Source organism: Nicotiana tabacum, chromosome 20 (genome assembly GCF_000715075.1).
Source record: "Nicotiana tabacum cultivar K326 chromosome 20, ASM71507v2, whole genome shotgun sequence".
Lineage (NCBI taxonomy): Eukaryota > Viridiplantae > Streptophyta > Magnoliopsida > Solanales > Solanaceae > Nicotiana > Nicotiana tabacum.
Window position 1 is genome coordinate 72269322 of NC_134099.1, and position 25481 is coordinate 72294802.

At 37.6% G+C, this 25481-nt stretch overlaps 1 protein-coding gene across 1 annotated transcript; it reads right to left on the reverse strand.

Annotated features, from left to right (window-relative positions):
• Positions 1-10006: 10006 nt before the first annotated feature.
• Positions 10007-13155, reverse strand: LOC142174411 (CASP-like protein 1F1). Its single transcript, XM_075240200.1, has 4 exons — positions 12946-13155; positions 10725-10776; positions 10545-10603; positions 10007-10228 (listed from the first exon to the last, which is right to left on the reverse strand). Exons 1-4 carry the CDS (start codon positions 13153-13155, stop codon positions 10007-10009), a joined length of 543 nt encoding a protein of 180 aa, XP_075096301.1.
• Between the last annotated feature and the right edge of the window lie 12326 nt (positions 13156-25481).

Below are 25481 nucleotides of genomic sequence, written 5' to 3' on the forward strand. Positions count from 1 at the left end.
ATGCAATGGTCGACCTGTGAATACTAGTTGAATTATTAATTTTAGTTTTTTTTTTCTTTTTACTCGAATCTATCTGTTCCAAATCATTTATTCTTCTAGACATGTATTGTACCGTCAAATCGCTCATGACTATTAGTGACATGATAAAGTAGAAACATAGATTGGTACTTCAAGAGATAGTTAAAGGTCAAAGGATATATCAATAAGATACCAATGTAACTTTTTGGGGTCTCATACAATGAAGAATTTAGCACACGTGATATGAAACACGTGCTACGTGGTTTCATCTTGATCTGGCCTGTGTGTCTCATTCTCAAATATAAAGCACCGTATAGATCTTAGTCTAGATATCTCTAAGTGTCTAATTCGAGTTTTTCATTCAAATAATCCTTGAAAATAACTTTTTGAAAAACTCACATTTGGCTTACAAAATAAGTCATAAGAATGTGAAATCCATTAGTCTGAGCACTACTCAAGGCCGGTTATTTTATCCAAAGATATACATGTCCTTGCAGTAATACAAGTTTTAATATGTCTCATCTCTGCATGTTCCTCTATGTCATAGGCGATTGCCCGTATAAGATAGTTGATGTCCTACCTTTTTCGAATCTTTCACAAGCCTAAAGCATAACATGTTTCTCAAACTTATTTTTAGATATTGATTTTGTAAGAGGATCAGTCATCATATTTGCTTAGATATGTATTGTAATTTTATTACTTCACTTACCATGATGTCTCTCACGAAGTTATACTTGATAGCAATGTGTTAGGTCTTATCGTAATATTTAGGTTCCTTTGCATATGTAATAGCAGCCTGACTATCACAATCTAAAATCATGGAACATGAAAATTATTTGCAATATCAAAATGCTCAAAGAATAGTTTTTAGTCAAACAACTTCGTGTAAGCAGATGCACAAGCTATAAATTCAGTTTTCATAGTTGAAAGGGCAGTGCAAGATTGTTTTATGGTTTTCCATGGAATAACACCCGTTATAAAGCAAGAAAGTATAACCAGAGCTGGATTTTTCTTATTCCAGTCATCAACCCAAACAACATTTATATACCTTCTCAAGAGTAAATTACTTTCACTATAACATAGAGAATAATCTGCAATTTTCTTCAAATATCTGTAACGATCCGACCAGTCATTTTGAGATTTAGCATTCTATTATGTGGTTTGAGACTTTGAGTAACTTCATAATATGTATTACGACTTGCGTGTATGATTTAGTTTCGGTTTTCGAGCGGTTTCAGATTGATTTGGAATAATGATTCTCGTTTTAGAAGCTTTACGTTGGAAGAGTTGACCAATGTTTGACTTTTGGGTAAACGGACTCGGAATTAGGTTTTCCAATAGGTTCACATGATGATTTTGTACTTGTACGTATGTCCAGATTTAGTTTCGGAGTTTCCTATAAGAATTCAACACTATTTATCGAAAGTTTGCTATTTGAAGAACTTAAGAGTTTATAAGTTTGATTAAGAGTTGACTTTGATGTTATTGGATTCCAATTGGTGTTCCGAGACTTTGGATAGATCTATATAGTTGAATTGAACTTGTGTGTAATGTTTGAAAGTGATCCGAAGTGTTTAAGTGTGATTCCGACACTCTTTTGAAAGAATGAAGATTTAACAACTTAAGAGAAATTTTATTCGGTTTGAACCTTGATTCTATGTTGTGATGTTGCAGTGGGTGTTTTGACGCTTTGGATTAGTTTGTATGATGTATTTGTACTTGTTGGTATGATTATATAGGGTCCTTGAGGTCTCGGGTGTATTTTGAAACATTGGTTGAGAAACTAGTTAAGTTAGGATTTGAAGTTTGATCATGTTCAATATCGGATCAAGATCACCTCTTTTTAGTGTTTTGAGTGAGCGAGCAGGTTCGTAGCGTGATTTATGATTGAAATGCATATATGGTTTGTGTCCGGTCCGAATGAGTTTTGGGTGCTAAAACGAAGATGGTTTTTTTTGGTGTAAATAATTACGAAAATACCATTGAAATTTTCATATATTTTTTAAAAATTTTAAAACATCATATCTCCCTCATTTTAAGGCCAGATTGGGTGATTCAAGAGGCTATCTTGGGCGTAATATCGCAAGGATCGTGTTGATCTAATTAAACGTGAGTTTTGGGATCATCTGGGACCTGAATCGAGCTGGGACAACTGTTGCATTTTTTTTTTCTTGTTTTGGAATTTAGTTAATTTTTCTCACAAGGTTTTGGAGCTCAGTTTTGGGAAATGTTGGAGGGAATTTTTATCTAGAAATATTGGTTCTAATCAATTTTTAACTATATTTCATGAATATACCTTAGAGTTTAATATCAAATTTTTGAGAATCAAAGAGGAAAATTGGGAAATTTTATCAAGTTTTGTGATGTTTGGTTAAAATCAATATTTTTGCATGTAATTTACCTTGCATAATACCTCGATCTTGATAATTTTTGTGTGAATATTTGTGACTCAAGCTTAATAATATTATTTATATGTGTAGGAGTCAGTTGGAAGTGATTTGGAAAGTTTTCATGTAAAGTGAAGTAAAAACGGAAATATGTGGAGGAAGTATAAGTTTGGTGCCCAAGTTCCGGACAGCGAACCGAGGTTTACTTCGCGAGATTGGGACTGAAGCAGAAGAAACCAGAAAAGCCCCGGACAGTGAAGCGAGGGTCACTTCGCTAGATCGGGACTGGAGCAGAAAATATCAGCTTCTCCCATCTGAATTAGGAGAAGCCCAATTCGCCCCAACAAATCCTTGCCGCTATAAATATATCAAGAAAACGTGCTTTTAAGGGGGGGGGGGGAACATACTTTGGACCAAGGGAGAGCACAGAGCCACCATGGAGGTCGGAATTCATCAGATTCCATCTTTCTTCTATCAAACTTAGTAATCTTTATTTTTTTTGGTGATTTATTATTTTGCTACCATGTCTATGTGGAGCTAAACTTCACATTCTAGGGTTGTTGTTGTCATGAATATTGAAGTTTATTAATTACATTACCGTTAATTCGAGTTATCATCTTTGGTTGTTTCTCTAATTCTATGCATAATTTCTTAATTGTTTGGCCAGCAGTTGAGTTCTATTTACTATCTATGCTATTCTTGGGAAAGTCGTGTTTAGATTAGAGTAGAATTAAAGAGAGCTTGTTTCTGGACCCGTGGTTCAGAAAAAAATTTCGCGGTTAGGATAGGAATATACCTAACAGTCTGGCTTAGTTGGATACCGTATTGTATTTGTTCATGATAGATTCAATACCATAGGAATATAGGATTGATATATTGTGGATAGGCGAGTACTATTGTGGCTATTCATATAAACGATCCAGTCAATTAGCAACCATTGATAATCTGGATTAACAAGTATGGTTACTGAACTTAATAGGATTGATAAACCAACCACCTGGAATATTCATCTCCTCTGAGTAAAATCCAAAACACATATTTGCATCCTTGATAAATTAGCAAGTTACTTGTTCAATCTCTGCAAAAGTAGTTTAGTAGATAAACACCATTTTTGATTATCTTGGACCGTAAATTGATTTTAGTTTGCTTAGTTAACAATTAATCTAAGTCTCTGTGTGTTCTATATTCGACTTTTGGGTAACTTTATTACTTGACGGCCACGTATACTTGCGTGTACTTGGGGAACCAACAAGTTTTTGGCATCGTTCCCGAGGACTTAGTTATTGGTTGTTTATCTAAGTTAAGCTTTAATTGATTTTTGTTCAAGTTTTTAATTTTCTTATTTAGTTAGTATTATAATTTCTTTTACATGGCATCTTGGAATGAAAATTATTTGAATGATGACATATTGATCTACTCCCGTAGTATGGAGGAGCACGAGCACTATTTAAGAGTTGTGTTCAAACCTTGCAGGAACAGAAGCTATATGCTAAGTTTTCTAAGTGCGAGTTTTGGTTAGATTCTGTGGCATTCTTGGAACATATTGCATCAAGTGAGGGTATTAAGGTAGATCCTATGAAGATCGAGCCAGTCCAGAGTTGGCCTCGTCCTGCCACATCGACCAAGATTAGGAGCTTCTTGGGGTTAGCAGGTTATTATCGTCGGTTTATGAATGGCTTCTCATCTATTGAGGCACCTTTGACTAGATTGACCCAGAAGGGTGCTCCGTTCAGATGGTCCACCCGATCATTGCGAGGCGAGCTTTCAGAAAATCAAGACTGCATTGACTACATCACTGGTGGTAGTGTTTCCCTCCGGTTCAGGGATGTATACTGTGTATTGTGACGCTTCATGCATTGGCCTGAGTTGTGTATTAATGCAGGATCTGCGAGTTATTGCATATGCTTCACGTCAGCTAAATTCCCACGAGAAGAATAACCTTGTACATGATTTGGAGTTGGCCACGATAGTTCATGCTCTCAGGATCTGGATGCATTATCTTTATGAGGTGTCCTGTGAGGTTTACACCGATCATCATAGCTTGCAACATGTTTTTAAGTAGATGGATCTTAATTTGACGTAACATAGATGGCTTGAGCTACTGAAGGACTATGATATTACCATCCTTTATCATTTGGGGAAGGCAAATGTTGTTGCGGATGGCTTAAGCATAAAGGCCGATAGTATGGGTGGTTTGGAATTCATTTTGGCAAAGGAGAGGCCATTGGCTTTGGACATTCGGTCCTTGTCTAACAGACTTGTGAGGTTGGATATTTCAGAGCCCAGTTGAGTTCATACATATGTTTGGGCTTAGTCTTTATTATTTGAGCAGATCAAGGCTCGTCTGTACGATTATCTGCACTTGATGATTCTTAAACAGACGATACTACAGGGTGGTGTCAAGGAGGTTACTATCGGTGAGGATGGCATTCTGCGACTTTAGGGGTGCCTATGTTAATGTTGATGGCTTGAGGGAGAATATTCTAGAGGAGGCATACACTTCTTGTTATTCTATTCATCTAGGTGATACAAAGATGTATCGCGACCTGAGGCACTATTATTGGTGGAGGCGGATGAAGAAGGACATAGTTGAGTATGTAGCGAGATGTCTAAATTTCTAGCAGGTTAAGTAAGAGCACCACATGCCAGGTGGCCTATTTCAGTAGATAGTTATAACAGAGTGGAAATGGGACTATGGATTTCATAGTTAGGTTGCCATGGACGTTGAAGAAGTTTGATGTCGTTTGGTTCATTATCGACAGACTAACCAAGTTGACACACATTATTCCAGTTGTGACTACGTACTCTTCAGAGAGATTGGCCCAGATTTACATTCAGGAGACTGTCCAGTTGCATGGTTTGCCTGTATCCATCATTTCAAATAGAGGCCCTCAATTCACTTTGTATTTCTGGAGAGCACTACAGAGCGGGTTGGGCACTCGGGTAGAGCTCAACACATCCTTTCATCTGCAGGCCGACGGGTATGATGTAAGGCCTCGTAAATTTTACCTAAAATTCAAAATTTCGTAGTGCCGAGGTAGACTTATATGTTAATGATTGTAGAGATTCTTCGCGGCTCGCAAGCTCGCCATGGTACAGACTTTTTGGGTTGAACAATACGATGGAGAGTTGAAGAAAACTTTTGGCAGAAAAAGGCATTTCTGCGGTCCACTATGCGGCAGAAGAATAGCTTTGTAGTCCGCAGAATGGCTGTAGAGTGATGCAGAAAACTTGGCAAAATTTGGATGACATTTTACGGTGCATTATACGACTGCAAAATCATTTCGCGGGTCGTACACTAATTGCAGAACTAGCATGGAAGAATTATGGAGGGAAGTTCTGCGGTGCATTATGCGAGAAAATAGGTCTGCGGGCTGCAGAATGGACACATACCCAGACAGAGGTACCCAATTCTCGAGGGACATTTCGCAGACCGTAGAAACATTATGCGATCACATATGTGACCGTATATTTGTTTCGGAGCCTTATTTTTCTGGTTTTATAAACCGGACCCCATTCTTATAAAACAATATTATGGGTCATTCTAGAAAGTTCAAACTTATATTTTGAGAGTGAGGAAATGCTCTAGAGTATGAGAGAGTTCCTCAACTAATTATTCCTCAATTCTTGCTCAAATCTTGGAAGGTTAACAAAGAAAACTCACTAGGTCTTCATCCTAGAGGTAAGATTCTGCACCCTAAGCCTCAATTTCGAAATTTAACTAAAATAGGTAATTAATAAGGCAATTCTTGGGTTTGGGAGTTGTTCATTTTGCATGCATGTGCTATCAAGGGTTATAGGAAGATTGTTGAGCTAAAAATGGTAGATTTTGGGTTGTGAGATGATAGAATCCACCATAGGAGGACCTTGAAACCTTAATGCAGTCCTAGTGTTTGATAAAATGCTCAAAAGAGCTGTAACCATCATCATCTTCCTAATTTTTGGTTCAATTTGTTATATTTCTAAAATAGATCGAAGTTGCTAAGATTTCTGGAACATTTTAGAGTTTAAGGAAACTCAAGTGAGGTATGTTGGCTAAACTCTTCTCATACAATTGAACCCCACATTACTCTTGTAAGTTTTGAGTTGGTCATCATAAATCGATTATTCCGAATAAGTTTTGTGACAAAGATATATGTTAAATACGTGTTTCAAATGCTCTTATAATGTTATGCTTCTAATGGAGGATGTGTTCAAAGTATGAATTTCGTATCCACATGTGATAACTCCAAGTCTTATTTCAAATGAAAGTTATTATGCCAAATTGTGTAGACATTGTGATTGGGATTATACCTCCACCCGCATATATTGGGGTAAGGTGGAAGGGCCACTTTGTGTAGGGTTTTGGTATTGTTGTTACACCTCCACACGCATATATTGGGGTGAGGCGGTAGGGCCAGTTTGTGTAAGTTTTGGTACTGTGGTTACACCTTCACCCGCATACATTGGGGTGAGGCGGCAGGGCTGCTTGAGTAGAGTTTGTGTTATTGTGATCGCACCTCCACCGCATACATTGGGGTTAGGGGGCTCTTTGTGTAAAGATGGATTCAGAGGATCTCAACTTAAGATTTATAAATGTTATTGAAAGCTCTTGATAAATCTGCTTTGGCTTTAACGACTATCTATTCTATTCTATTGTCACCTTGATTCATCATATTCATGTTGTATTTCCAAGTCCTTGATTAGGTGTTTGGTTTTCATACTAGTACTATTCGACATATACTAACGTTCCTTTTTCGGGGGCACTGCATCTTTAATAGATGCAGGTAGTTCCACAGTGGAAGGTATTGACCAGTGATAACTGTATTCATTCTTCCCAGCTAACTTGGTGAGCCCACTTTCATTCTGAGGTCGTACATCGTTTGTCCTGTGTGTATTATTACGTTTTAAGATATAGCCAGAGCCTTGTTGCCAACACTATCATTGTACACTTTTGTATCTATTAGAGGCTCTATAGATATAGTGTGAGTTGTGTATTAGCATGGGAAGGTTAAACTAAAGATGTCGTAATTGTATCACATGCTTCTACTGTTAAGCTATGGTTGTGAAATGTATTGTTTTGGGGACTTATAAATGATGCAACTAATGGTATCGAAGTAGAGTGGTTCACATGACTATCTCATTGTCTAATTAATGAAATGTATCCATTCTTTATTTATGGGTAATTTGGGTAAAAGGAAATCTAGCAGGCTTGCTCGACCAGGTTATCTCGGTTCAGCGTCGGTCGCGCTTCCTGAGGTTGGGGCATGAAATAGTCGGAGCGGACAGTTCAAATTCTAGAGGATATGCTCAAAGCGTGTGTGATTAAGTTCAGAGGACAGTGGGATCGATTCTTGCCCTTGATCGAGGTTTCTTATAATAACAATTATCAGTCCACCATCGAGATGGCTCCATTTGAGGCTTTATATGGTCGGCAATGTCGTTCGCCCATCAGATAGTTTGAGCCTGGCGATGCTAGGTTATATGGAACTGATTTAGTAAAGGATGCCTTGGAGAAGGTAAAGTTGATTCAGAAGCGACTTTGCACAACAAAGTCTATACAGAAGAGTTACCAGGATTAGAAGGCGCGTGATTTATCATTTATGGTGGGCAAGAAGGTTCTCTTGAATGTCTTGCCAATGAAGGGTATCATGAGGTTCGGAAAGAAGGGCAAGCTGAGTCCGAGGTTTATTGGCCCATTTGAGGTGTTGAGGCGAGTTGGGGAGGTTGCTTATGAGCTTGCTTTGCCTCCTAGTCTATCGGGAGTTCATACGGTCTTCCATGTGTCTATGCTCTGAAAGTACCATGCCGACATGTCGCATGTGTTAGCTTATATCACTCTTCAACTAGATGAGAGTTTGGGTTATGAGGAAGACCCAGTTTTTATAGTTGACTGGCAGGTTCGCTAGTTGAGGACTAAGAAGATTTCTACGGTAAAGGTCAAGTATAGGGGTCAACCAGTATATGAAGAAACTTGGGAGACCAAAGAGGACATACATAGCAGATATCCACACTTATTCAGCACTCCGGGTATGAGTCTAGACCTATTCGAGGACGCACATTTATTTAAGAGGTGGAGAAACTAACGACCCGATCGATAATTTTACTTTATAGATTCATGTTCCCCTAATTAAGACTCCCCGTATATGCTTTTACTATTTTATGACTTGCGGGGATGGTTGAGTTGGGTTTGGAAGGGTTCAGGTTGAAATCGGAACACTTAGTTCCTTAATAGTAGCCTAAGATGGCCAAGTTTGACTTGAGTCAACACTTTGAGTAAAGATTTCGGAATCAAAATTTTATGGTTCCAATAGGTTTGTATGGTAATTTTGGACATGATCGTATGTTCGGATCGCTTTTCCGGTGAACCGGGAGCGTTTCCGCGCTTAATGTTGAAAGTTGGCGCATTGAAGGTTTTCAAGTTTTTTAAATTTGGTTGGAGGTAGACTTTAGTGTTATCGAGGTTCGTTCGGCATTCTGAGCCTGAAAATAGATCTGTATGGTGATTTCTAACTTGTACGCAAAATTTGGCGTCATTCCGAATTGTCTAAGTATGATTCGGCGCGTTCGGAGCTAGTTGAAGAAGTTTGAAGTTCATAAGTTGATCAATTTAGTATTAGAGTGCGATTCTTAGTTTCGATGTTATTTTATGTGTTCCGAAGGTTCGAGCAGGTCTGATTATGTTTATTGACTTGTAGGTACAACTGGAGGGGGTCCCGGATGGCTCGGGTGAGTTTTGGACCACTCGGAGTTAAGTTCAAATTTCTGCTATATGCTGTTCTGGTTTCCTTCACGGGTGCCATTTGGCAAGCAACCCCTGCCCTCACTCAAGTATTAGATGGCATACCTCACTCAAAATAAAATTTCTCTATCTTCTCTAAGATTACATGAAATAAATTAGAAAAAGAGAAAGTGGCCTTTTTCTTGACCCAAACTAAGTGATTGCAGTAGTTGAATCGTGTGGAGCAAAAATGGAGGGCTAATACTTTCTTTTTTGTTTTTTATGGAACGGAATGGAACCCACTCCGGAGGAAAAGAACACCATTGAATTTCGAAAAGTATTTTCTCAAAGGGGTTTCCCTTGATGAAGTTATTTTTCGCCAAAAATTTTCCTTATTCTTTAACCTTTTAGGGTAGGAAAATAATACTCTTCTTATTTTTTGAATGGCAAAACAAACTCCTTTTAACCTTGAAGTCAACCAAAAAACTAAAAAAACTCTTACCGAAATTTACAAAATATCATTTACTATCATTACAGAATAGGAATCTCCAAGAGATAATTAATAGGATGACTTGTTGTTCTACTCTTTATACAAAAGGATTTAAAAAAAAAAGAGTTTACAAGAGAGTAGAGAGCATTATTTGAAAGAATCCAATAAATTAACAAACCCAAATTTACATAGGCATAGCAGAACAAGATAATAATAAGTAACTTCTCTTAATAACGCAGTAATTACAAGCAATTTATGATTCTACCAAAATTAGAACTTTTGCTGGTTTTGTTTGATGTACTGATAATATTTTTTTTTAGAGTAGTAGCTGTAGTCTGCATAATTTCTTTTACTTAGTGATATATTGATGCAAAATGAATTCTTTTAGAATATATTGCTCCTAATTGTTTTTCAAACTTGAATATGTCTAGATCGATTTGCAGAGATGATAGTAAGGCAGAGGTAGAAGAAAACGCCCAAGTAGGAGAGCATGACACTATCTGCAACTCTCTGACAGAATTTGGAAACATGATCACAAATGGGCATCCACCCAGCCTGCCTCACTCCATATTTCCCCACAAATCCAATTGATGTTGCTGCTGCACATCCAGCCAGCAATAATACCATCATCATCTGTACACAGAAAAAATGTTATACGCTGCTTCAAAATGCATGGTTTCAACAACACTACATATATCGCATTGGTCGAGGAACTTAAAAATAGGATAATCCATAACATATGTTACATACATGTACATGCAGGACCTAGAGTCAAGTGAGTTCAAAAAGACTATAATTTTATTATGTCTATAACAATAACTATGTGTCAATCCCAACTTAATTAAGGCTGGCTTAATTACTTGCTATGATTGATGTGTGATTTTTAGTATGCGTATACATTTGCATACATATAATATTGTTCGAAGTGAAAGCAATGGGTTTAGTTAACCTTATGAAATCCACCTTGAAAAAGAAAAATGTTTACATAAGCTGGAACGGATGGAGTAACTGATTGAAAACCCGTCATGATCAATAAAGAGACAAATGTGTACATACCAAATCATGAATGAACATGTAAAAGAAGTATTATGGGTCAAGAACTTTATGGCCAAGGATGGAAGCGACACACAGGGAGAGAACAGAGAAGCAGCATCCAATGATATTTCCATAGGCAAAAAAACCTGCGAGAGGCAAAAAGTGCAAAATCACAAAGAACTATTAGGAACTTTAAGAGGAAAAAAAAAATACTATAAGCAAAATTCTTTAGTACTCCTATCTGTTTTACTTCAAACTTGGAGGATAGCTTATGTTAGCATTTATCTGAATGTCAAACACACTAACAGTAGTATGTTTGCTGGTAAGAATGGTCCACGTGGCAGCCAGTGTGAATATAATGCCCAATATTCTAAGCAAAATCTGTGCTCCCAAAAAATATTTGTGAGATTTCTGGGGTTGGTTATACGTAGCATCAGGGGCGTACGCAGAATTTTTTGTAAGCGGTATCGAAATTTAGAGAGGCGTACAAATGAAGAGATTACTTTAATAAAATCATACTTTAGAAAAACACAATTCAAATATAGTAGTACAGTTCTCCCCCACGAACTTTTATTTTTATAAAATGTATTCATAATAGACTCAGTACAAATATTACCCAAAAAAAAACTATATAAAGCAACAAACATTTCAATAGCTCATTATCCATTCGAATCCATAGGACGCTGCTTCTTTCAATAAATTTCCAGAAGAAAACTAAAATATTAAGAAAAAAGTTGTTTTCATCGTGGAGAGTCGAACGCCTGACCACAAGCAGAAACTGGATTACTTCACCAACGGGCCAACATAGTTGTTAACGTCAAGTTGTGCCATTTATTATATTTAGACCATATTTCCTTTTGCAGATTATTTACATATATATTAATAAATAAAACTCTCCGGCCAAGCGGTGTCAAGGTGCCTCCGCCCCTGCGTAGCATTGGTTCCAAAGCACTCCATCTTAAGATGTTCTTGAGTCAGTTCGTCAAGAAAAAATAAGTGTAAAGAAGAAATGAAATGAGGGAGAGTGGGCGTTGATAATGGTATTTACAGGGCGTGGAGGCGAAACCAAATTTTTTACTAAGGAGTATAAAAATAAGAAATAAAAAAATATACAAAAATGTTAATAGGATTCAGTTTATAGTATATAAATAAATAAATAAATAAATAAAATATTACCTAACATTGTCTTTATTTTATGGAGAAGAGGTGTCAATTTAGGTGGCTCTATCACTAAGGGGAGGTCATTGCTGGGATGGGGCAAACTATCTGGAATTTAAACACATCACTTATAACAGATCGACAAATGAGAGGGTATTACATATCGATATGCAACAAAATTTGACAACTAGGGTTGGGACCTATAATTATCTCTTGAATACAACAGGAACCCACTTAGAGGAAAAGTATAACTCTAAACAAGTCATTTCCGCTATATTTGCAGTTTATTTCTAGTTACAACGTTGTTTCCCTTTTTATGTGAGTAATCATAGAATCTTTATCCTTTCTTGCAATTAATGGTTGCATGTGAGCTTTCTTTATATTACTTTTAACGGCCTTGGAGTAACACTAAAATTATCTTTGTATAGGTCACAAATTCGAATTGTGTAAGCAGTCATTAATACTTGCATTACCAATTTTTTTTATTGCATCAAAGAGCCCCTTTACCTAACATGACACTGTGTTGGTAGTGTGTTAAGATCAGAACAATCGTTACTATTAGCGGGATTAGGAGAGAGATTAATTTACTTTTAGTATTATTTTAATTTATGTATATGAGTTTCGGGTCCCTCTTTTAATTGTGGTATTATTTATCAGACTAACAACATAAAAAAACGAGAAGAAAATATTACCGAAAAATTATATTTTTTGGTTACTATGATTTTTGTGCGAGTTAGTGAAAGTTCTATATTTTTATATAAAAACATATAGTTATAATCATAGTTATATAGCCATTTGTGAAATTTACCCATATGATTTATCTTTGTTCTTCTCTTGACTATGAACCTTTTTTTAACTTGTAAAGTAATGTACTCTAACATTTTAATTTTTAAAATTATTTAACTTTAACATAGTTAAATGACAATTAATGCTTTTATTCGTTTAGTAAACATGCCCCAAAAAATACCCGATGAAGGAAAAAAATTGGTATTTGATTCCTCTCGAGGGCGCCTTTTTTCTTTTTCCATTTCTTTGTGTGACCTGCCTGATTTTGACTTTTTACATTTTTTTTTTGATAAGTAGGGATCTATTATATTATACTAATAATTATAAGGAGTAGCTACATTGTCAAAATCGCCCAACGGGGCATTACCTACTTGGCTATTACATAATATTGAAAAGTCATGAAGGACATTTTTGTTTCCAAGGGATGCAAGTTTAGTGCATGCATCTTTCCTAATATTCTTCACTAGATAGGTAGTAGCTTCATAATCAGTTGCTATGACGGCGGTTACAAAAGATGGTGGATAGTGCATAGTTCTGAGATCCCTGCCATTGTTCACACGAAGAGCATCCTTAGGCCTCATTTGTTTTCACTTAATGGAGGTCTGACTTTTAATCATTCAGATCTCAGATATTAAGTGCGTTTGTTTTTAAAGTCTGAATATTAATTATTCAGATCTTAATCTATAATGACCCGACCAGTCATTTTGAGCAATACTTCGCTCGGTTGTTTGACGACATGAGTAGCTCCATAGGAAGTATTATGACTTATGTGAATCGTCGGTTTTGGTTTTCAGGTTATTCGGAATTGATTTGGAAGAATGATTCTCACCTAGAAGTTTTAAATTTGAAAGGTTTGACCAAGTTTTGACATTTTAGAATTTGACCTCGGATTGGATTTCTGATGGTTCTGTTAGCTCCGTTGGGTAATTTTGGACTTAGAAGTGACTCGTGATTATAATTTGGAGGTCCGTAATAGAGTTTGGCTTGAAATAGCGAACGTTGGAATTTTGGAAAGTTTGATTAGGAGTGAACTTTTTGATATCAAAGTCGGATTTCGATTACGTAAGTCGGAGCAGGTCCATAATGTCAAATGTGACTTGCGTGCAAAAATTAAGGTCAATCGTACATGGTTTGGTAAGTTTCGGTATCGGTTGTGGAAGTTTGAAGTTTCAAGTTCATTGATTTCGAATTGAGGTGTGATTCGTCTTTTCGATGTTGTTATGTGTCTTTTGAGGCCTCAAGTAGGTCTGTGTTATGATATGAGACTTTTTGGTATGTTCAAACAGGGTCCCGAGGGGCTCGGGTGAGTTTCAAATAGATTTGAATTGTGTTGCGCTCGTTTTTTATGTTTCAACGTCGTTTTTCAAGCACAAATGGTACTACATTAAGCAAATGAGCTCCGATTTCTATTTTTATAGAAGCATTAGATCCATATCATAATTACGGAGCTACAAAAAAAGAATCGTCGAATTTAGACATTGTATGAGGATTTTTTGGTCATTTTACTAAGAATTAGGTTGCCAGATTTTTCAGATTAATTACGAAATTACCATTGAATTTGTATTTAAAAATCTGTACTATTTTCAAACATTAAAACCAACATATCTCCTTCAATATAAGGTCAAATGCAGTGATTCAAGAGCCTAACTTGACTAAAATTTCATAAGGAATCCATTGGAGGCATTAAAAGTGAGTTTTAATATTATTTGGCATGAGAATCGAGGTAGAATAACTGGCAGAAAAATATATAAAATAAGAGTTTGTCCATTTGGTCATACTTTGAGTTGAGGAGCTCGGATTTGGGCGATTTTGGAGGCGATTTTCGCCATATGTATTGGGGTAAGTGTTCTTTACTCGGTTTTGGTTATATTTCATGAATCCATCTTCATTTTTGGCATTTGATTAATGTTTTTAAAGTGAAATTTGGGGGGTTTTTGCCAAAAGTTTCATAAAGTAAATTTTTAAGTTTTGAACATCGATTCGGAGTCGGAATTGGATGAAACTAGTATGGTTGGACTCATAATTGAATGAGTTGTCAGATTGTGAGTTTACCGGGTTTCGAGATGCGGGCCCGAGTTGGGCTTTTTGGCCGATTTTGGGCTTTTGATTAAAGATTCGACTTTTTTTTAATTGGGATTGCTTGCTTTAGCATAGTTTGATGTATTTGAGTTATTTTTGGTTAGTTTCGAACCGTTCGGAGGTCGGAACGCGCGAGATGGCATTGTTGGAGAATCGTTTGGCTTGCTCGGTATTAGAATTGGCTTGTTTGAGGTAAGTAATGATTGTAAATCTAGTCCTGAGGGTATCAAACCCTGGATTTCACATTACTTTGCTATTTTGAGGTGACACACATACTAGGTGATGGGCGTGTGGGCATGCACTGTTGGGGATTATGACTTGGTCCGTCCCATAGCAACTATAAAGTTGCGTATTTGACTTAAATTATATGATACTTATGTGTTTTAGAAAGAATTTCCTATAAATTGGGCTGAATGCCATATTTGGGCCTTGTGCCAGAGTTGTTTGGACCCTTAGGGTTTTTTTCTTATTATCCTCTCACTGTTTTTGATTTAAGATCTATACTCAGTCATGACGTGCTTACTGATTTCATAACTCAGTCTTTATTGCTCTGTTTTGATACATGAAATGATATTTTTGGGCTGAGCACCCTGTTTTACTGATAGCCCAAGTGGCTTGAGAGGTTTCTGACTGAGTGAGGCCGAGGGCCTATGTTGTAAGGATATTATGGGATCGGGCTGCACGCCGCAGTATGTTGTTATTGATTCATGATTTTTGTGAGGCCGTGAGCCTGATTGATTTATGCCACTAGGTGACTTGTTATGAGGCCGAGGGCCTGATTGATTTATGCCACGAGGTGGCTTGTTATAGTGCTTGGGCTGTAGGAGCCCCTCAAGAGTCTGTTCCTCCCCAGTGAGCGCGGGTACCCTGAGTGAGTGATATGATGTTTTGCCTGAGGGGTTGTTCTTGATTCATATTGTGCCCGAGGGGCTGTTTATGAGCAATTGTGAGGTAATGCCCGAGGGGCTGTATATGAGTGACTGTGAGGTTTAACCAAAAGGCTGTTTATGATTCGTGTTTGCCCGAGGGAGCTTTTCACGAGTGATGTTCGCCGAGGGGCTATTCTTGATTTATGTTGCCCGAGGGGGTGTATACGAGTAAGTTTTGCCTGAGGGGCTGTTTATGTTTTTATCATTTTTACTCATTGTTTCATCACTTCGTTGAAAACTGTTGAAAGATGTTTTAAATGGTTTTATTGAAACTAGATTTAAATGAGCTGAATTGATTCAAAACCCAAATTTTAAAAGCTTGCTGTATTTTACTGATATTTCATGATATGAACTGTATATGATTTATTGCTCGTCACTACTGCTCAGTCTTTATTTATTTTTATTACTTACTAAGTTAGCGTACTCACATTACTCCGTGCACCTTGTGTGCAGATTTAGGTATTTCTGAACCCGGTAGCGGGTGTTGATTACTTAGTGGCCGGTTCATCGGAGTTAGTAAGGTAGATGCCTAGCGATCACAACCCTGCTTTTCTCCATCCTTATCCTCCCTTAGTTGTATTCAGTTATTTCCAGGCTATGTTAGTCTTGATGTTGTCAGACGGTTGTAGTAGATGCTCATGACTAGTGATACCCCAATGTCGGACTTTCTTCCCGCTTTGTTGATTTGATTTAAACTCCTTATGCAGGTTCTTTGTTAAATAGCTTTCGTTTTGTCTTAAAATAAAAATATTGATTGGTTTTGGTAGTGTGTTTGCTTGCCTAGTACCACATTAGGCGCCATCACGATAGGGTTAGTTTTGGGTCGTGACAAGTTGGTATGAGATCCTAGGTTACATAGGTCTCACGAGTCATAAGCAGGTTTAGTAGAGTCTCGCGGATCGATACAGAGATGTTTGTACTTATCTTCGAGAGGCTGCAGAACCTTTAAGAAATCCCACACTCTTGAATTCTTATCGTGTGACATTGATTCAGCTTGAAATGTAACTCTTGGAATTCCTTCCACGTATTCGTATGCGCGCATGAACGCTCGGTATCAGTTGTGCATCGACGACTTATGATTCCCTAAACGAGAGGCGAGATGTGATTTTTGTGTGATGATGTTGGGCCAGTTTGGATGATTTGGGGCCGGGATTTGCCTGTAGCTTGCACTGAGGTGTTGATTGTATGAGCGCATGCTTTTGGATTTATATGTTTGGTAGTGTCCCTATTAGTGGAAGTGATGGCTGGATGGCTATGTGATGAGTATGATATGACTGCGATATGTGTTCATATGATTTGGATGTGACGAGGAGGGTCTGCTTGAGGGTAGAAAAAACTATTTGGTGCTTGATTTCCATCTTGATTTGATGTATAGCCCCGAGTTATGGGTATGCTGAAGGATCTTTTTATGTTGTTTAGTTAGGGAATGAAGTAGATTTCATATCGTGATATGAGTTCAGACTCAGGAAGATTAAGTGATTGCATGATATTTATGACGGTGGAAGGGTATAAAGAGATGTTAGTTTGAGATGAAGTAGGTGGGTTATCTCCTACGGGGTGTCCTGAGGGCGTGTGATCTCTATGTTGTTTTGTAGCAAGTCTTCCTTTACCATTGAATTATATGTGCTGCAGATTGAGTTTGGATCGCGTATGAGAGTTGTCTTGACTGTTACGAGGGTGAATGCGAGATTTGCAGATGATTTGAAGTACTAGATGGTTTGTGATGCACAAGTTTATGAAGGATTTAGTTCAATCTCACTATGGTATTATGGAAGTAATAGAGTATGGGCATTGTGAGTTTTTGTGTGTTTTGATCTATGGCTCTGAGTCAAGTGGGGGAGTTTGCTATTGATAAGTTGGTTGCATGGCTAAGTGTCGTATTAGTTTTAGTTTGAGGTATACTGGTGAATCAGTTATGACTTGTAGAGGTTGAGATCAAGGATGACTCGAGTAAAGGGAATTTCTGGATACGAGTTGTATTAGGTTTTATGAGTATATGAGAATCATGGAATGATTTGAGTTGTTATTAGTGAAGGATGTAATGTGCGTGGAGCAGAAATTTATCTGGTTGCATTAAGGTCGGGTTACATCCTTGGGTGTTGGAGTGCTAATGGGGCTCGGGTCTATCGGCCCATTTGATTAGTTTAATTGAGATTTGAGCAGAGTGGATAACTCTCGAGAACGGTTCTAATGAATTCAAGATTTATATATGGCAATTGATAATTTTTGCGGGTTCGTATGTGGATAGAAGCTAAGATTTACATTGGATGGTGTCGAGGCTCGCAGTATTTCTATATCGTTGTAGATTCTACATTTCAGTATCAGGAAAGTAAGATGAACAACATGAAATTCATAGAAGGTCTCTTCGGAGTAGGTATTTCGATTATGGTACTTTTGGGGTGCTTAATCGAGCATTCAGTGGCTTATGATCCTTAGGGCAGCGTGGTTTATATTAGGGTCTCGTGTGGTGAGTCTAGGTTGAGAATTGAGGTATTATGGCGAGAAGAAGTATCAATGTGAATGCAATTCAGAAGGAACTCAGATAGATAGGACAACTTGGTAGTAGGTTGGATCGGCATGCTAATGGGTATGATTAGTTCTTTGGGTGTTTATGAGGTAATGAGTTTCTATAGGTGTTTTGTGGCAATGCTCTTCAGTTTTGGTGACCTGCGTAGCTTGGTTGGGTTAGAAGGATTCAGTCCCGAAGGTTGGGTTTTGAGCAAATGGATTCAGAGAGTTCTTGATGGTTTCTACCACAGTTAGAGAGGTATATCTTCCACTGGTGTGAGGAGCATGTGATGTATAGTGATCTTCTACTAAATGGGGTCAAATGGAAAGTTCTTGGTTAGTTGAGTACGTAGTTGCTTGTGACTCATAGTGGATTATGAAGTTCTTATATTTATCATGGGATGACATGGTATATGCGGTATGTTGTGTAGGGTTGGGATTTGCATGTGTAAGGTCACAGTTCAATTCTTAAAGGAAGGTCATAAATTCTTAGGCAGCATGGACAGTTTCTGATGACTAGGTAAATGATATTACTAACTAGTATGGCTTGATGAGAGCATACATTTCAGAAAGGGTGATGTGTGGGAGTTATGGATACTTCATTGGTATTGAGACACTCTCTTGTTTGATCGACTTCTGGAGTTCAAATTTTGCTTTGTGGCACAGAAAAATTTTAGAAGTATTCCTCGTGGGGTGACTTTGTAATTGGAGAAGTGTGGGCATTCAGGCGGTGAAGTTGAGATCAGAGATGGTGATTCATATGTTCTATGGATTTAGAGACTAGGAGTTCTTGTGAGTAGATTGTTTTGTGGTTGTGGACCGTAAAAAGTAGCAAAGCTTAGTCAGAGGTTAGTATGTGTTATGATTCAATAATTGTAGACTTTTGGAGGGTTATTTATCTATTGTGGGGGACCAGAGCTGATTTGGGGTTCATTGGTAGGCCCAACAAGAAGGTGTGTTCTGTACCGGGTCAGATTTGTTGACTCCAAACTGCTATTGTTGAAGGATGTGCCATTCGATTGTTGCTGAGCTTATTCGTGGTCTGGAGTGATCTATGAGCTACTCTTCTATGTTACAATGGGTTATGATTTGTTGGTTATATGTACATATGGTGCGGTTCTATTGGGGTCTTAGCGGAATTTGAGCGGAAAGAGTATTGGGTATTGCTTGGCGGATGGCATATTAGTTATGCTCTTTCGAGTTTCGTGTGGTGTTATGTTATTTGCTTCTCCGTGGTTATGGTAATGCACTTTGAGTACTTGATGTCGTTGCGTGTGGTTATTGATTTTGAGCAAGGTGGCTTGAGGTATATGCCATGGATTAGTATTTGGATGGGGCACACATTGTAGCGAAATTATGTTGAGGTATGAACCTTTGTGTTAGATTCATGTGATGGTCCTACAGGGTGTGATGGATTTTTAGTATTTTGTTGTGGCAGTACTTGTTAAGCTTGCCGGACAGCCCTCTCATTTGAGTTATTTTTTTCATGATTTGAGTACATTTGGGATATTGCTATTGGGTGTACGAGTTGCACAGGTTATGGCTTTGGATTGTATTAATGTGTCATTTCATTAGAGTGGTAGTGTTGGATGAGATCAGGTCATTGGACCTAGAATTAATACTATCAGAATTGGTTATAGCACGGTTGGAAGGATAATATCGGAAGTTGACTTAGAAATCTGCTATAGTTCCTGCCGGAGAAGAGGGAGCTCCATGACTTGTTGATCTAATGAATGGTTATGGGTTTCTACGTGTTTATTTCATCATTGGCAGTATATGAAAGTATTAGAACGAGGCTTTGTTTGTTAAGAGGTGTATTACCGGTATTGGGTTATTTTGAGCAGCTACTGTAATTAGGAGTTATCGCCATGAGTGTTTGAGTTATATGGTATATCATGTGATTACATCTTGGGTTACGGATATGATTTGATACAACTTGTTTGGACTTATATAGTGTGTAGATGTGAGGTTCTCATCTTATAGAAAATTCCAGATGTTGGAAATTGGGCCCTAAAGACTTATGGACTAGGTTGGATTAAGAAATTTCAGTCATGTTGCATTATCAGACCTATATGGGATAGGGTGACGTGGGATCAACTTGAGGTATGTGCATAGTGAGATTATACAGCGAGTTGATGGCTTTTGGACAACTCTGGGCACGTTCGAGGACGAACGTATGTTTAATTGGGGGAGGATGTAACGACCGACCTGACCGACCATTTTGAGCCATTGTACTTTGCTCAGTTGTTTGAGGGCATGAGTAGCTCCATAGAAAGTATTATGACTTATGTGAATCGTTGGTTTTGGTTTTCAGGTTATTCGAAATTGATTTAGAAGAATGATTCTCAGCTTTAAATTTTAAAGGTTTGAACAAGTTTTGACTTTTTAGAATTTGACCTCGGATTGGATTTTTGATGGTTCTGTTAGCTCCGTTGGGTGATTTTGGACTTAGAAGCGCGTCCGAATTGTAATTTGGAGGTCCGTAGTAGACTTTGGCTTGAAATAGCGAAAGTTGAATTTTTGGAAAGTTTGATCAGGAGTGGACCTTTTGATATCAGGGTCGGATTCCGATTACAGAAGTTGGAGCAGGTCCATAATGTCAAATGTGACTTGCGTACAAAGTTTGAGGTCAATCGGACATGATTTGATAGGTTTAGCCATTGATTGTGGAAGTTTGAAGTTTCAAGTTCATTGATTTCAAATTGAGGTGTGATTCGTCATTTCGATGTTGTCATGTGTGTTTTGAGGCCTCAAGTCTGTGTTATGATATGAGACTTTTTGGTATGTTCAAACAGGGTCCCGAGGGGTTCGGGTGAGTTTCGAATAGATCTGGATTGTGTTGCGCTCGTTTTTTATGTTTCGACGTTGTTTTTCAAGCACAAATGGTACTACATTAAGCAAATGAGCTCCTATTTCTATTTTAATTGAAGTATTAGATCCATATCATAATTATGGAGCCATAGAAAAAAGAATCGTCACATTTGGACATCGTATGAGGATTTTATGGTCATTTTACTAAGAATTGGGTTGCCATATTTTTCAGATTAATTACAAAATTGTCACTGAATTCGTATTTAAAAATCTGCACTATTTTCAAATGTTGAAACCAACATATCTCCTTCAATATAAGGTCAAATGCAGTGATTGAAGAGACTAACTTGACTAAAATTTTACAAGAAATCTATTGGAGGCATCAAAAGCGAGTTTTGGGATCATTTGGTACGAGAATCGAGGCAAAATAACTGGCAAAAAAATATATAAAATAATAGTTTGTTCATTGGTCATATTTTGAGTTGGAGAACTCGGATTTGGGCGATTTTGGAGGCGATTTTCACCATATGTATTGGAGTAAGTGTTCTTTACTCGATTTTTGGTTATATATATTGAATCCATTTTCGTTTTTGGTATTTGATTGATGATTTCAAAGTAAATTTGGGGGGTTTTTGCCTAAAGTTTCATAAAGTGAATTTTTAAGTTTTGAACATCGTTTCGGAGTCGGAATTGGATGAAATTAGTATGGTTGGACTCATAATTGAATGGGTTGTCAGATTTTGTGAGTTTTGTTGGGTTCTGAGATGCGGGCTCGGGTTGGGCTTTTTGGCCGATTTTGGGCTTTTGATTAAAGATTCGACCTTTTTCAATTGGGATTGGTTGCTTTAGCATTGTTTGATATATTTGAGTTATTTTTGGTTATTTTCGAGCCGTTCGAAGGTCGGAACACATGAGATGGCATTTTTGGAGCATCGCTTGGCTTACTCGGTATTGGGATTGGCTTGTTTGAGGGAAGTAATGATTGTAAATCTAGTCTTGAGGGTATCAAACCGCAGATTTCACATTGCTTTACTATTTTAAGGTGACACACATACTAGGTGACGGGCGTGTGGGCGTGCACCATTGGGGATAGTTACTTGGTCCGTCCCGTAGCAACTATAAAGTTGCATATTTGACTTAAATTATATGATACTTATGTGTTTTAGAAAGAATTTCCTATAAATTGGGTTGAATTCCATATTTGGGCCTTGTTCCAGAGCTGTTTGGACCCTTAAAGGCTTTTTCTTATTATCCTCTCACTATTTTTGATTTAAGATCTATTTTCAGTCATGTTGTGTTTACTGATTTCATAACTTAGTCTTTATTACTCCGTTTTGATACATAAAATGATATTTTTGGGTTGAGCACCCTATTTTACTGATAACCGGAGTGGCTTGAGAGGTTTCTGACTGAGTGAGGCCGAGGGCCTATGTTGTGAGGATATTATGGGATCGGGCTGCACGCCACAACATGTTGTTATTGATTCATGATTTTTGTGAGGCCGCAGGCCTGATTGATTTATGCCACGAGGTGACTTGTTATAGCGCTTGGGCTGTAGGAGCCCCTCCAGAGTTTGTACCTCCCAAGTGAGCATGGGTACCCTTAGAGTGATATGATATTTTATCCGGGGGGCTGTTCTTGATTCATATTGTGCTCGGGGGATTGTTTATGAGAGATTGTGAGGTAATGCCCTAGGGACTGTATTTGAGTGACTGTGAGGTTTGCCCGAGGGGCTGATTTTGATTCATGTTTGCCCGAGGGAGCTGTTCACGAGTGATGTTCGTCGATGGGCTGTATACGAATAAGTTTTGCCTGATGGCCTATTTATGTTTTCATCATTTTTACTCACTGTTTCATCACTTCATTGAAAACTGTTGAAAGATGTTTTAAATGGTTTTACTGAAACTGGATTTAAATGATCTGAATTGATTCAAAACCTTGATTTTAAAAGCATGCTGTATTTTACTTAAATTTCATGATATGAACTGTATATGTTTTATTTCTCGTCACTACTGATCAGTATCTATTTACTTTTATTACTTACTGAGTTGGCACTGACATTACTCCATAAACCTTGTGTGCAGATCCAGGTATTTCTTAACCCGGTAGCGGGTGTTGATTACTTAGTGGCCGGTCCATTGGAGTTAGTAAGGTAGCTGCCTGGCGATCGCAGCCCTACTTTTCTCCCTCCTTATCCTCCCTTAGTTGTATTCAGTTATTTCCAAGCTATGTTAGTCTTGATATTGTCGGACGGTTGTAGTAGATGCTCATGACTAGTGACACCCCGATGTCGGGCTTTCTTTCCGCACTGTTATTTTGATTTAAACTCCTTATGCAGGTTCTTTGTTAAATAGTTTTAGTTTTGTCTTAAAAATAAAAACATTGATTGGTTTTGGTAGTGTGTCGGCTTACTTAGTACGACGTTAGGCGCCATCATGACAAGGTTAGTTTTGGGTCGTCACATAATCATTAAGTGTGTTTTTTTACTTCACAACTACTTAATGAGTCTGAATAGGTCTGTATGATTAAGATCTATAACAGAGACTTAATTTCATTCAGATGCTATTGCATATTCATTAATAACTGCCACCACCACCTACCATTATCAACTACTACCATGCCACCACATCCACCACCACCATACTCAACCATCCCTACGCCACCACCTCCACCACTACCACGCCACCATCATCCTCAATCATAGCCACCACAATTATCGACCATTACCACCCACTATCACCATCACTCCGACCACTATCATTCTCACCCACAATTAACACTCATCCACCTCAACTACCACAACTGACCACCCCATCACCATGAACAGCCACAGCCGGCACTGCCCATCATTATAACCGACCACCACCTACCCACCACCATCCTTGGTCACAACTACTACCACCACCCGCCATTATTAACTATCATCACCTACTACCACCATCTTTAATCATAATCGCCACCAATACCAATCACTACTAGCTACTAGCATAAACCATCATCATCAACAAAAATACCACCAACCACCGCCTCTAGTCATCATTCACCCGTTAGCCATCACCACCAATAACTATCATATTTTTTAAAAAAAACTATATATTTTATTGATAGAAAATTAGATTAGTTAGTATTTCATTTGAATTTTATGTTTATTAATTTTCAAATAATGATAAATTTTACATTCAGATGTTAAAAATCAAACAGTCTTAATTATTTAATATTCAGATCTTAATACACATCTTGATATATTCAGATGTGTATTCAGATTTAGATGTCTTAATCTTAATACACATCTTGATATTTAGATGTATATTCAGATTCAGACGTCTTAATCTTAATAAAAAATAAATGAGGCCTTAGCCAACTTGTGTGATGGTTTGTTGGCCTCTCTGAAGTTGTGCTCAACTCTTTGAACTTTCACCTGGTACATCAATAACCTAGAGTCATGAATAATATTATTAAGCAGCATGTAACCATGTTGTAGACATAGAATGACGTCTATGGAGTCTGTCTCCACATCAATGTTAGTAAAACATTATTCCCTTTCTAGTTGCAGGCCTTTCTTTAATGCCATAAGTTCTGCATGTAGGGAGGATAAACCATATGAAAATCCCTAGAACCCAACACCCATATGCCATTGATATCTCTAAATAAACCACCAAAGCCACATGTGGATGTTTCATTATTGAGGAGCCCTCTATATTAAGCTTAATATGGTTAGCAGCAGGTTTGATCCATTTAACAGAAATAGGGATGTTTGTTTGATGCATAGATTCCTTTTCAGTAAGAAGTTTGTATTCAACCGCTAACTTGTAAGAATAGTGCATATAGGCTTGTTCATAGTGTTATTATAGAGGTTGTTATTCCTGTTTGTCCAAATGAACCATATAGTAAAGGGAAACATATCATGTCAATCTATGTGGCCCTTTCCTAGAGGACAACTTAGGTCACGAATATTGATCAACCATGGTTTGTTGAGTTATAACCACTAATATTGATGCCTAACTAAAGCCAAAAATCTTTAACCGCTGAGCAATGCATAAAGATATGGGTAATGTTTTCCTTATCGTACTTGCAAAAGGAGCAATTAGGATCAATGTTGATTCCAATGTGGTTTAAGTAGGTTCTAGTTGGTAGTTTGTTGTGGAGGCATTTCCATAAAAGGAACTTTATTTTGTTTGGACATTTTAGGTCCCAAACCCAATTAAAATCTTGAGTTATATTGGGGTGGGTGTCTAGAAGATTATGGCAAGACTTACTATAAAAAAGACCATTTATGTTTAGTGACCATATTGGAATGTCACAATTGTAGTTGTTAGGAGTGGTGGCTTTAATCTTGTTTAATAATGGAGCATGGATTTGTAAAGATATTTTGGACAAGTCCCACTGGTTGTTAATCCATAAATCCTTAATAGTGAGTAAATTTTCATTCTGACCTAGAGGACCATAGATACATTGACGTAACAGAGGAGTTTGGTGGATCCAACAATTGTCCCAGGCATTTAGAGAAGAGAATTTGTAGGGGATCCAAGTAATGCCTTTACTACAAATCTCCTATCCCTTGATAATGCTATTCCAGATAA